This window comes from Staurois parvus, unplaced genomic scaffold (genome assembly GCF_062004578.1).
Source record: "Staurois parvus isolate SC_StPar_1 unplaced genomic scaffold, SC_StPar_1.0 ptg000886l, whole genome shotgun sequence".
Lineage (NCBI taxonomy): Eukaryota > Metazoa > Chordata > Amphibia > Anura > Ranidae > Staurois > Staurois parvus.
In genome coordinates, this window is record NW_028318682.1 from 4,939,067 (window position 1) to 4,953,481 (window position 14,415).

At 41.1% G+C, this 14,415-nt stretch overlaps 1 protein-coding gene across 1 annotated transcript in view; it reads left to right on the forward strand.

Annotated features, from left to right (window-relative positions):
• Window positions 1-14,415, forward strand: part of SPATS1 (spermatogenesis associated serine rich 1) — a 75,648-nt gene that overhangs the window by 51,870 nt on the left and 9,363 nt on the right. Inside the window, exon 5 of the mRNA XM_089656086.1 lies at window positions 11,395-11,512. Coding sequence (XP_089512212.1) covers window positions 11,395-11,512 — 118 coding nt within the window. The remainder of the gene's footprint in view (window positions 1-11,394; window positions 11,513-14,415) is intronic.

Sequence of the window (14,415 nt, forward strand, 5' to 3'; positions counted from 1 at the left end):
GATGTACTGACCCAGTGAGCTTGTTTCTCACAAAGAAATCTAATGGTGAGTCCAGAAGATAGATAGTTGCAGCATGCGTGTCCAGATTAATTATTCATACAGAGGGACACTCTGTGAAAGCTAAAGAGAGCGGCTCATCCCATCCATAAATTACACCATTACAGTGGGACTGCAGTGATACATTGTGCAGACCACACAAGCAGTAAGTCATGTTGCTTTTGATATAGCGAGTACAGTGAAATAGAAGAAAACCCCTCTTCTGAAATGACTATAATGCCACAGCCTGCCTCTAAAGTGGCTTCTTATTCTGGGCGGCTAGTCTTTGGTTCTACCAGTGTGCCTCATGTTATATGGTTGATTTAAAGTAGACCTTTCAGGAACTTTACAAGTCTGCATGACGTGTCACAAAATAAAACAGCAGTATCATTTCTAAATAAAATAAAAACTCCAGCTTTTATCATTTATCATAATTGTAAGTTCAACTTTCAGGAAGATTTTCAGAAAAAAACCCTATGCAATTTTATATCTACTGAACAGTACAGTACATACCTTTGTTCCTCTTGTTGAAAATGGTGAAGGTCCTCCCATGCCCAGATGGAGCTGTTTTGGATCCTCTTCAGAAAACATAAGCTCGCCCCCATGCCCGAACTTCACTGTATTGCGCCCCCTAGCAGCTACTCTGGATTGTTCAAACTGCCCATTTGCACACTTGCACACTTGGCCTTAGTAGTGGCCGGGCAATTCAAACTCTTCAATAGTTCTCTAGTTGAGTGGACTGCACATAGTTTAAATGATCCAGAATGGCAGCTAGAGTGCACAATATAGTGGAATTCAGCTCATCCTGCAAACATTTATATTATAAGCTTGGTGGAAAGTTGTTCACTTTCAGATCATTGCAAGTGACAAAGGGGCACTAATGCACCTGGAGGAAAGAGGTTTAAACCACCACATACAAAAAGGCTTATTTACTTCAAGAGCTTTGGAAAAGTGGATTTATCTCTCACAGAAGCTGGATCTAGCCAAGTCAGTAGATTCCTCTAAATTAGTGCTGGAAGTGTTGTGTAGCAGTCTAGCCCAGGAGCGGACTGACCATTCGAACACTCGGGCACTGCCCGAGGGCCTGGGGTCAGTAGGGGGCCCTATAAAATGTCCCTGGTACCTTTTATAGGATTTTTTGGGTGTGTTTTGAGTGTGGGCAAGGACACAGGGGCCCCATGATCCCCAATTGCCCAGGGGCCTCATGTGTTGTCAGTCCGCCCCTGGTCTAGCCGCATGCTGGGGAGCATATCCTCACTGAGGTGATATAGACCTCCCCTGAGTGCCAAAACAGAGATACCCAAGGGAGGTCCCTGCCTGGCCCAGTAACCCGTTCCATAGCAACCTCCCCCAGAAAATGTTTTGCTTCCAGAAAACCTTCCCATCTTGAGGTTATGAGAAGAGGAGAGCACACACAATGAAAGCTTTTCCACTTTTTACTGAAACGCAGTAAAAAAAAAAAAAAAAAATTATATATATATATATATATATATATATATATATATATGTATATACCAGGGGCGGACTGACAACTCATGGGGCCCCCGGGCAATAGGGGATCATGGGGCCCCTGTGTCCTTGCCCAAACTCAAAAAAGCGTATGAAAAAGGTACCAGGGGCATCTCATGGGGCCCCCTACTGACCCCGGGCCCTCAGGCGGTGCCCGAGATACCAAATGGTCAGTCCGCCACTGGTATATACACACATACAGTCAGGGGCGGACTGACAACTCATGGGGCCCCCCGGCAATAGGGGATCATGGAGCCCCTGTGTCCTTGCCCAAACTCAAAAAAGCCTATGAAAAAGGCACCAGGGGCATCTCATGGGGCCCCCTACTGACCCCGGGCGCTCAGGCAGTGCCCGAGTTTCGAAATGATCAGTCCGCCCCTGCATACAGTACATCCTTCCAGTCATCTCAATGGTGATGAAGCATTCTTTAGTTGGAAACAGATAACAACAAAGATAAGAGCAAAGTCGAGGAGTAACACATGCCTTTAGGGGTTTAACCAGAGTCTCACATCCCATGCCAAAGGGATGTTAGTAGTCCCAATAGTCCTTCACCTCTCTTTTCTGGCTTCTCCCTAAGCTAAAGGGGAATTTTGGATCACATTTATGGCATGCTTTGGTCATTGGATCAGTGTTAATTTTGTCAATCATAATATTTTCGTCAAACTAAAATAGTTTTAATTTAGTAGACAAAAATATTATTGTCGACAAAATTAACACTAAAATACGACTAAAACAATTTAGATGACTAAAATACGACTAAAGCTAAAATGGCATTTTAGTCAAAAGACTATGACTAAAACTAAATCGGAATTTTATGTCAAAAGTAACACTGCACTACCACATAAGAATAAGTAGGGGGCATCTACTAAGATGCTGAAAGGAGAAAAAAATAAGAAAAAGGCTCTTCTTATTTTTTCTTAATATTTAATGTTGGTAATATAATCAGGTAATATGTGCAATGGCATTACAGCCAATAGAGCTCACAGTTTTTGGGGTTTTTCATATTTTAAGGTTGCACTTCTGTTTGTCAAAAAGCAACATTTTTGATTACTTGATATTTTTGACCGTGAGGAAGTCACGTGATGTAACGTGTGTGTGGGGGAGCCTAGTGACATCACTTCCGATATTGCACAAACCAGTAAGTGAGAATTTATCACCCGGGTGGGAATCTAAAATCCGGTCTCTTAAAGGGCTAATCAGTGGTGTGTTTACTCATTGTGCTGCCCTAGGCAACACTAAAATTGGGCTCTGCCCCTGCACCGTCCAAGTCAAACTCCGCCTGAGTAGCATTCAGCCAGCCGCGGCCATGGTTCTTATTCCTCAATCCAACGGCCTCCCCCACCTCAAACCCTAACCCACCCCCTCGGTGGCAACACCACTCTCCCCCACCGCCATCAATCCCCCCTTCCCCCCCGAACCACCCGATTACACTACTAACCTTAAAACACTAAACAGAAGCAGTCGGCCACATTCCAGCAGTGAGCAGCTTGACGGATCGCTGGCAGTGCTTCACTCAGTCCCCGTCCCTGCAGCTTGTGCCATCTCTTCCAGGGGCGGCGCTGCCCCCCTAAAAATTGCCGCCCTAGGCAAAGGCCTTGTTTGCCTCACGGTAAATACGCCACTGGGGCCAGTATCAAGGAAATGGCTACTAAGAGATAGCGGTGGACAAGCAAAAGATTTACCAATGTTTATAGTGCTTATGACCTATATGATATATGGGTCAAGGAAGAAGGTGAGTGCATGACACACTCATTGGTGATGGGAAGCACTTCTGTATATGTTGGATGAAGTGAACACTTTACAACACTGTTGTGGAGCACGGTGTGTTTTGCTGTAATGTGAGCGTATAGGTTTTGTGCACTCAACCACTAGTTTTAATTTAAACGGTGTTGCGTTCCGATATATGTATTTTTTTTTTATATACACATTTTTGGAGTTGTGATGGCGTGAAGAAATTTTGGAGTCATCGCCACATGATTCACTTCTGTAAAAATGCATTTGACCTATTATAATTTGTAGGTCAAACTTAACCACATGCCGCCCAGCCACTGTATAAATACGGTGGCAGGGCGGCACGGCTGGGCAAAACCACGTTTTAAAACGTGTGTTTTGTAAACAGATAGGAGGTGCGCACGAGGTGCGCCGCCGCCCTACCTGTCCCACCGATCCCAGCCGCGGATGTCAGTCACCAGGTCACAGCCGGTCCTTACCGGCTATTTCCCGGCGATCGGCGGCAATCCCTGACAGAGAGCACAGCTGCAGTAGCTGTGCTTTCTGTCAGTTCCCTGACAGCTCCAGGACAAGCTGATCGGGACAGAAGAGTTTCTCTCTCCCGATCAGCGTTGTCCTGTGCAGTACACACCCCCGTCCCCTAGTTAAACACTCCCCCTCACACAGATAACCCTTTCCCTGAAAAATAAACTTAACCCCTTCCTCCCCAGTGCCATTAGTACAGTGTCAGTGTTTTTTTTTTTTGCACTGATCACTGTATTGGTGTCACTGGGGATGTCAGTGACCCCAAGTCAGTACCCCCCAATGTCAGAATGTCCGCCGCAGTCCCGCCATAAGTCGATGATCACCGCCATAAGTCACTGATCGCCACCATAAGTCGCTGATCGCCGCCATTATTAGTATAAAAAAAAACTAAAAATCCCAGTATCTTTCCCGCCATTTGTAAACGCTATAACTTTCACGTAAACCAATTAATTTACACGTATTGGCTTTTTTTTTTTAGCAAAGACATGTTGCAGAATGCATTTTGGCAGAAATTTATGACTAAAGTTGATTTTTAATTTTTTTTTTACTGGACGTGTTTTATAGCAAAAAGTCCAAAATATTTTTTCTTTCCTCAAAATTGTCAGCCTTTTTTTTTATAGCGCAAAAAATAAAAACCGCACAGGCGATCAAATAACACCGAAAGAAAGCTCTATTTGTGTGAAAAAAAGGATGTAAATTTCATTTATGTACCGTATTGCATGACCGTGCAATTGTCCGTTAAACTAGCGCAGCGCTGTATAGCAAAAAAATGGTGTAAATTGCAGTATTTATACCATAGTTTGTAGACTCTATAACTTCCACACAAAGCAATCAATATACACTTATTGGGATTTTTTTACCAAAAACATGTAGCAGAATACATTTTGGCCTAAATTTATAACCAACTTTGAGTTTACTATACATTTTTTATAGCTGAAAGTAAAAAATATTGTTTTTCTTCAAACTTTTTGGCCTTTTTTTGTTTATAGCGTGAAAAATAAAAAGCGCACAGGTGATCAAATACCAACGAAAGAAAGCTCTATTTGTGTGAAAAAAAGGACGTAAATTTCGTTTGGGTGCAGCATTGCATGACCGCGCAATTATCATTTGAATTAGTGCAGCGCCGAGTAGCAAAAAGAGGCCTGGTCATTAAGGGGGGTAAATCCTCTGGAGGTCAAGTGGTTAAACATGAGCAGGGAAAGTATCTTGAGCACAGGCATGTCTTCTGGAAAGTGATTGTTAAACGCACTAATTTGAACATTCTGTGATTTGGGAGTTGGACTTTTATTGGAGTGTGGATTTATCTTGCATGGGATTACTGGAGGATTTTTTTTTTAATTTCATTTCATTTATATATCTGGATGAGGAGTTAGTGCCCTATATATATCTTGGTTTATATAAATTTTAAGTGAGAGTACATTCAGTGAGTGGATGCAGCGATCTTTCTTTGTTTATTTGTATTCAGGGTGTAGCAGCGCACGAGTATGAGCCTTTTCAATATTTTTGATTGTTTCTGAAACTTAGTTTTATTTATAAAGATGTTATATATCATATTGGCTGGTTCACACAGATGCGACTTCAGGTGTGACACGTGATTTACAAATCGCACCTGACCTTGCATCTAATGTATTTCTATGGCATTGTCCTAATTAGAGATGAGCGAATTATTCAAAAATTCGATTCGGCTGATTCGCCGAATTTGCGGGAGAAATTCGATTCGATGCGAATTTATTCGCCGCGAATTTAACTTATTTAAAGGGTTTCTAGGCTTCAGAGAGCCTTTATATTAGTGCAGAACACTGTACCTTTAATTTAAATGCCCTTGGAGTCTGCTGGGGAAGAGAAATAATACTGTCAGTCAGTATGACATGCAGATGAGTGCCGTCGATCTTAGAATCACCGCACACTTCACTCATTTGGGCAGTCACGGGGCACGACGAAGAAGAAGAAGAATGAAAAGAAGAATGAAAAGAAGAAGAAGAAAAATGAAAAGAAGAATGAAAAGAAGAAGAAGAAGAATGAAAAGAAGAAGAAGAAGAATGAAAAGAAGAAGAAGAAGAATGAAAAGAAGAATGAAAAGAAGAAGAAGAAGAATGAAAAGAAGAATGAAAAGAAGAAGAAGAAGAATGAAAAGAAGAAGAAGAATGAAAAGAAGAAGAATGAAAAGAAGAAGAAGAAGAATGAGAAGAAGAATGAAAAGAAGAATGAAAAGAAGAATGAGAAGAATGAAAAAAGGAAATGAAAAGAAGAAGAAGAAGAATGAAAAGAAGAATGAAAAGAAGAAGAAGAAGAAGAATGAAAAGAAGAAGAAGAAGAATGAAGAAGAAGAAGAATGAAAAGAAGAAGAAGAAGAAGAATGAAAAGAAGAAGAATGAAAAGAAGAAGAAGAAGAAGAAGAAGAAGAATGAAAAGAAGAATGAAGAAGAAGAAGAAGAATGAAAAGAAGAAGAATGAAAAGAAGAAGAAGAAGAATGAAAAGAAGAAGAAGAATGAAAAGAAGAAGAAGAATGAAAAGAAGAAGAAGAAGAATGAGAAGAAGAATGAAAAGAAGAATGAGAAGAAGAATGAGAAGAAGAATGAAAAGAAGAATTAAAAGAAGAATGAGAAGAATGAAAAGAAGAATGAAAAGAAGAAGAAGAAGAATGAAAAGAAGAATGAAAAGAAGAAGAATGAAAAGAAGAAGAAGAAGAATGAAAAGAAGAAGAATGAAAAGAAGAAGAAGAAGAATGAAAAGAAGAATGAAAAGAAGAAGAAGAAGAATGAAAAGAAGAAGAAGAAGAATGAAAAGAAGAATGAAAAAAATGAAAAGAAGAAGAAGAATGAAAAGAAGAAGAATGAAAAGAAGAAGAATGAAAAGAAGAATGAAAAGAAGAAGAAGAAGAATGAAAAGAAGAAGAAGAAGAATGAAAAGAAGAAGAATGAAAAGAAGAAGAAGAAGAATGAGAAGAAGAATGAGAAGAAGAATGAGGAGAAGAAGAATGAAAAGAAGAATGAAAAGAAGAATGAAAAGAAGAAGAATGAAAAGAAGAATGAAAAGAAGAAGAATGAAAAGAAGAAGAAGAAGAATGAAAAGAAGAAGAAGAATGAAAAGAAGAATGAAAAGAAGAAGAAGAAGAATGAAAAGAAGAAGAATGAAAAGAAGAAGAAGAATGAAAAGAAGAATGAGAAGAAGAATGAAAAGAAGAAGAAGAAGAAGAATGAAAAGAAGAAGAAGAAGAATGAAAAGAAGAATGAGAAGAAGAATGAAAAGAAGAATTAAAAGAAGAATGAGAAGAATGAAAAGAAGAATGAAAAGAAGAAGAAGAATGAAAAGAAGAAGAAGAAGAATGAAAAGAAGAAGAAGAAGAATGAAAAGAAGAATGAAAAGAAGAATGAAAAGAAGAATGAAAAGAAGAATGAGAAGAATGAAAAGAAGAAGAAGAAGAATGAAAAGAAGAATGAAAAGAAGAAGAAGCAGAATGAAAAGAAGAAGAAGAATGAAAAGAAGAAGAAGAATGAAAAGAAGAATGAAAAGAAGAATGAAAAGAAGAAGAAGAAGAATGAAAAGAAGAAGAATGAAAAGAAGAAGAAGAATGAAAAGAAGAATGAGAAGAAGAATGAAAAGAAGAAGAAGAAGAATGAAAAGAAGAAGAAGAAGAATGAAAAGAAGAATGAGAAGAAGAATGAAAAGAAGAATTAAAAGAAGAATGAGAAGAATGAAAAGAAGAATGAAAAGAAGAAGAAGAAGAATGAAAAGAAGAATGAAAAGAAGAAGAAGAAGAATGAAAAGAAGAAGAAGAATGAAAAGAAGAATGAGAAGAAGAATGAAAAGAAGAAGAAGAAGAATGAAAAGAAGAAGAAGAATGAAAAGAAGAAGAAGAAGAATGAAAAGAAGAAGAAGAAGAATGAAAAGAAGAATGAGAAGAAGAATGAAAAGAAGAATTAAAAGAAGAATGAGAAGAATGAAAAGAAGAATGAAAAGAATGAAAAGAAGAATGAAAAGAAGAAGAAGAAGAATGAAAAGAAGAATGAAAAGAAGAAGAAGCAGAATGAAAAGAAGAAGAAGAATGAAAAGAAGAATGAAAAGAAGAAGAATGAAAAGAAGAAGAAGAAGAATGAAAAGAAGAATGAAAAGAAGAAGAAGAAGAATGAAAAGAAGAAGAAGAATGAAAAGAAGAAGAATTCCAGTACAGCAAAAAGTGTATCTGCAGAGAGCTCCGCTATTTCTGACAGTTCTCTGACAGTTCTCTGACAGTTCATTTACAGCGGTTGAAACATTGTATCTATTTATTTCCGAATAAAAACATCTGTATCCTAAATGGAGACAAATAGATACAATGTTTCAACCGCTGTAAATGAACTGTCAGAACTGTCAGAGAACTGTCAGAAATAGCGGAGCTCTCTGCAGTGACACTTTTGCTGGCTGATCGGGGAAAATTCGATTCGTGCATCCAAAGGTTGCTAAAATTCGGATTCGATGCGAATCGAATTTTTCCTAATATTCGAAACGAATTCCACTTCGCCAAGTTCGATTCGCTCATCTCTAGTCCTAATCAGTGCGATTTGAAATAACGTGATTTCAAAAATAGTTCATGCACTACTTTTTTCTGAATTCTGATTTCATTGCAACTTGCATTGACTTATTTAAATGAAGTGGCAAGCTGCAGTGAGATCAAAGGTACAAATTGCACTGATCTGTGGCTTTAAAATCACACTACTTTGAGTGAAGTAGCGTGATTTCAAAGTTGCATTCAGTGTGAACCAGAGCTAAATCTGTGTCTTCAGCGCATGCTCAAACCTTACTTCCATAAATAATAATATGTTATTAGATTTTTACTCCAGGAGTATAAAATGAGTTTGGAAATTCTAGAGAAATGCTTAACTAAGGTGTTACAATATAACTAAACCCAATAGATTTTAGTCAGCTAAAATGTACTGAAGATGTTAGTTGACTAAAACATCACTAAAACTAAAACAATTCAGATAACTAAAATTCGACTAAAACTTAAATGGCATTTTAGTCAAAAGACTATGACTAAAACTAAATCAAAATTTGAAGTCACAATTAACTGCCTTGCCTTGTTTTGAATGTTCAATCAGGCAACAGGTGGACTCCTGCTCAGGGGCAGACTGACCATTTGGAAACTCGGGCACTGCCCGAGGGCCCAGGGTCAGTAGGGGGCCCCATGAGATGCCCCTGGTACCTTTTTCATAGGCTTTTTTGAGTTTGGGCAAGGACACAGGGGCCCCATGATCCCCTATTGCCCGGGGGCCCCATGAGTTGTCAGTCCGCCCCTGCTCCTGCTAGATTATATTTATAAATCCCTCTACCCAAGATATCTCATATTGGTAGGGGCATGGCTGGCATTAACTTACTGTATTATCTATGGTACACCCCAGTCACTACTCTGGGGACCTCTAGTGGTAACCCATACATTTACACTACTTACACTGCTTGGTCAAACTCTATAGACCAGGGGTGCTCAACCTGTGGCCTACGGGCCACATATGACCCTTGGAGCCCTCTGATGTGGCCCTTGACCTCAAACCAGGGAAGCTCGTGCCTGGGGTTGGCAACCTGTCGATCGTGATATGGGCTTGCCAACCTGCTATCCCAGAACATCAGAATGCACTGAGCCAGCACTGACGGTGAAGGAAGCAGGCAGCCGTGGAGAGAGCAGGAGACACATAAGCCAATAATTCCTCTGTAGCACAGACTCCTGTCCCAGGTGGAGTGATTTCAAGTGCCCTTCGCCTGGGACTTTTCTAGCAGCCTGAAGAACGATGCCAGCAGAAGCTGGAGGTGGAAAAAAGGTCAATGTATCAAACAGCACTGCACTTTTGCAATGGGCATAATAGCACCTATAAAATGGTTAACAACTATTAGGCTGCTTTCACATCCAAGGGTGCAACAGCGTGCACCTGTGGGTTTCCTGCGAGTTAGTTGCACTGAGCCATAGACTTCTATTATATTCTGAGGGTTTGCTGCGCTTTCCTGCAAGCACACCAAAACTCCTGAATGCAGAAGTTTTGGTTTGTTTCTAGAAAGTGCACCACACCTGCAAGATATAATAGAAGTCTATGGCAAAGCACAGGAAACCTGCAGGTGCACTGCATTGCACCCGCGGTGCTGGTAAACTGCAGCGCATCAGCGTGAAATCAGCCATGTAGGGTGTTCAAGACAGTAAAGGCTCATTTACATTTGCAGTTTTCCATAGTTGAGACATGCTTTTATTTAACCCCTCCCGACCCCTAACCACTGGTGTGGCATCAGGGTCATGTGGCCTCCCTGTTACTTTCTGTTTTACACTTGGACAGGAGGGGCGGTGAGGGCGGTATACAAAGTAACCGATCCTCTCCATTTTCCTCCTGCAACTGAAAGCTGTCTTCTTCTCCTTTCTTTTCCACTGACATTCAGTGGCTGCAGAAGGGATAAGTTCAATATGCTATTCAAAATAAAACAATCAAAATTCTGAACCATTTCATATCATTTGGCTCACAAGTGGTTACCAAATCATTTAAGTGGTGCTCGTCCTTCAAAAGGTTGAGCAAGGGGTGCAATACATAATGTGTCTTTTTATTCTATAGTATGTAACTATGAAACTAATCAGATGTTTTAACAGCAATCTGCCTTCCTAAATAGGCCCATATAATGCAGTTGGTTTCCAAGGCCAGGGACATGAATGAAACAGTAGATTGCCATGGCAGGGCTACAAAGGGTTGAGTCCCACATAGTAGCCTCTGAGTCATTGGTATCTGTGCCACCATCAATAGTCATATACTGTTTTCTCAACATAGAATAGGATTAGGGTAATCAGTTACATATAGTTAGACTTCTTGACATTTTTCTTGTGTCTGCCTACAGCAATAAAAACCATGAAGAGGTTTTAACTTTTCTAAAGTGGTGGTTTGTTAGTGTCTAGATCATCATTTGAGAAATTTCCTATCATCTCCTGTTCCAGTTAAATGGGACAGGAAGTGAGAGGAAATCTTGCCAACAGGGACACAGAACCCAATAAAAACCCATAAGAGGTTGTTAAATCTCCCACCACTTTCTCCAAAGCTTAAGAGTATTGGCTAGAGGTGAGCTTTAAGGCTGAAATCTGGGTAAATTAATGTAGCATTGTAATCATTAACAAATCATTGAGTGTATATTTTAAATACAAGCAGTGTAAGTACCTGAATTTGACCTGATATCGTCCCCTTGCAGTCCCTGTACAGTAGGGCTGGAGTGTGAGAAGAAGCAGTGCAAAGAGAATAAACATGCTAACAGGGATAAAAAACCAGCTCATCACTATGCTGCTTCTCTTTTCACCATCCAGTCACAGTCTGATGATGGTCCAGGACAACCTCGGCTCAGAGGAAGTGGGTTGAATGATGCTAGCAATTAGACTGAGAACATCTATTGACAGAAAAAAGTACTGGGGGGGCAATCTCTTGAATGAATCTGAATATTAAAGCAAATGCTTGATTTTATATTGTATGTAAACAAAAACAGCATTTGCCTTAATAGAAGAGCAATTCAATATTACTTTGTTAGTTTTGTCTGGAGTTCTGTTTTGAACACTAATGCAAATTTTTAAGGTGATCTTGCTTCTCTGTATGTTTTTCAAGTCTCTGATCCCAGAAATGGAATTCCTGAGGTCCTGCCAGGTGATAAACCTTTCCATACAGTGGAATACAGCCCTGACTTCCATAAATTTGGATCAACAATGCCGGTGGTGAATTTTAGGTGGGTATGAAAGAGTTTTTATTGGCAGCTCTTGCGTACACTGAGCCACATTCCCTGTAAATCTAGCTGTCCACTAGTACTTAGTGTCTTGTTAGCTGCAATGCTATATTTACAAACAAGTGCCAAAATCCTCATCTCTAGAGCAACGATTGTGTGCAGCATTGAGTTGACAGGATCAAGTGGGAAAGTCATCGATAGGAATCTTTTATTAACCTCTTGGCGCCTACTGGCCCTTTAAGAGGTTTCTGATGCCGGGAGGGAGCGGAGCTTAGGCTCATGTGACCACTGTGATTGGATGTCACAGCAGCCACATGATCGGGAAGCTCCCGATCACAAGTGGTGATTCGTAGCTTTGCATGAGACGTTGGTAACTGCGCCAGAAGCGTGTACAGCGTGCACTCTCGACACGTTTCTTTACATTGTCGAGGCCCAGCCTCCGAGAAGGCCCATCTGCGCCAAGGAGTTTAATACTATGATTAGCCATTCAATCCAAGGTACATGATTCACATTCACAACTAGGGCCAACCAGGGGCGGACTAACCATTTGGAAACTTGGGCACTGCCTGAGGGTCCAGGGTCAGTAAGGTGCCCAATGAGATGCCCCTGGTACCTTTTTCATAGGCTTTTTTAAATTTGGGCAAGGACACAGGGGCCCCATGAACCCCTATTGCCCGGGGACCCCATGAGTTGTCAGTCTGCCCCTGGGGCCAACTTACCTATGAGCATGTCTTTGAAGTCTGTGAAGAAACCAGAAGAAACCCATACAAGCACAGGGAGAACTAGCAAACTCCATTCACATAGTATCATAGATGAGATTACAAACCCACAACCCTAGTGCTGCTAGCCAGAAGTGCTATCCATTCAGCCACACTGTATTCATAAAAACAAAGGAGCGTAACTACCTGAATTTGACATGGGATTAGTCTCTTGTAGTCTACTGTGCAGCAGAGCTCAGAGAGGGTGATTGAGAAGCAGCACAAGAAGCCAGTCATATGAGCTGCAGTGCAAACAGCATGCTAATAAGAGAAGATGCAGTAGTGAGCAGAGTGGTAGTGAGCTGAGCTCATCAGTGTGCTGCTTCTCATTTCACTGTCCACTCACAGGGTGGGGTTAGTGAAGAGACCCTTAAGTAGAAGCGAAACTGCAACAGAGAAGGATCAACCCTCAACTTGTCAGGTAGGACTGTGCTGTGTGGCAGAGCTGGATAGACAAAAATAAATTCCTTTGCAGGTAAAACAGTTTCATCTGTATATTTAACTGTTTGCCTAGAGTTCAGCTTTAAAGACAGAATAATAAGGCAATGAGGATGATATAATCAGACACAGAGTCTAGTTATACCATGTCTCAATCTTCAGTATGTAACGCCCTCCAGGTTAGCCAGATAGACTGGGTTTTTGTTTTTTAGGTAATGACTGAGTAGCAGCCTGGGATCAGTCAGCCTGGGAGTGAGATAGACAGGTTACCTCAGGACAGGCTAGGGAGATTCTGAAGGTCAGAGCTTCTGGAGCCCTCCCACCACACCAGAAACCTGAGAGCGTTCTTGAGGAGGGATGGAGGAGGGGAGGTGGCTCAGAACTGTATACTTGAGAGAACCTAACCAATCCCCTGGTGACCAAGGCAACCCTTATGTATGACACAGCCTGGGGAGTGAGTCAGTGAGTGTCAGGTGGAAGCTGGTGTGAAGGCTGGAGTGTGGAACCTGAGAGGGGGCCTAGGGAAGGGGCATACCTACAGTCAGGTGCTGGAAAAGGGAATCTCAACTGCACCACCGTCTTCAAAGAGGGACATCCTGAGCAGCAGGAAAGGAGCCAGCCCAGTAGAAGGCAGCCACCAACCCAACAAGCTGACAGTGTGTGTGTACCCTTACAACTCATGAACCAGATAAGGGGAAAGGGCAGTCAGGTGGAAAACCCAATTAGCTTCTCTTTTGGGACTGTTCTATATTGGCAGCTTCTGGTTCCCCTTGCCCAGGGAATACCCTCATTACAGCTGGGTGAAGAGGAGGATTCATCTGGGGTCTGAGGAGGTACACTAGAGGGCTTTGAATGCTCTTTGAGAAGAGACTATTTCTTTTGTTCACATCTTTGTACATAGTTACTCTGAGTTGTCCTCAAGTTTCTACATTTGCTTGGGAATCCCATACACCCCTCAACCCCATCCAAGTTCTGAACCCCTTCATAAAGTCCAGTGTGCAAAAAGTGGAAGAAAATGCGTGTTGCTTGACTATGCAGGGCTTTAGGGGAACCCAAAACTCAGCAACTCCTAAGGGGGTAGTACTACAAGTATAATGCCAATACCCTAGGGAAAAGACACCATACTCCAAGCTTTTGATCCAAGTTTCCTGGCCCCTTAAGACATCTGGAGTTCCTCCATGGCTCTTCAATATCCAGCCACATGGTCACCCTCTCAGGAAGCATGCCTAAGAGGATCCAATAGCCAAATACATCTCTCCTCTAGACAGGACGCCCAAGGGAGAACTGACTTCCCAAGATCACACTCTGAAAATTTATATCCTCTCCCAGCATACACCTCCTAGTGGTTGACTAGGGAGTGGTAAATATTCCAAACTCTAATTAGTGAAGCTCTCATACTATTGTCAAAAGCAGCAGTGACACCTGCTGACAGCATAAAGAAGCTGACAGTAACCAGAGCCCCAGGGGAACACTAAGAAAGCTGAACTATCAATTCAGCTAAGTTGAAACTTGTAAATGTTGGAAAAATGCAAAAAAAAACCCCTCTCCTCTGAAAACAGGGATTTTGTCCAGTGTGATGCAGTATCTTTGCAATGGAGAGATGTGTTGTATTGCTTATCAAGTGTTAATATACAGCATAGTGGCATTCTTAGAATGAAGGTCTTCTGCAGAGAAAAAAAGACACAGTTGGACAGTAGCTTCTATAAGTAT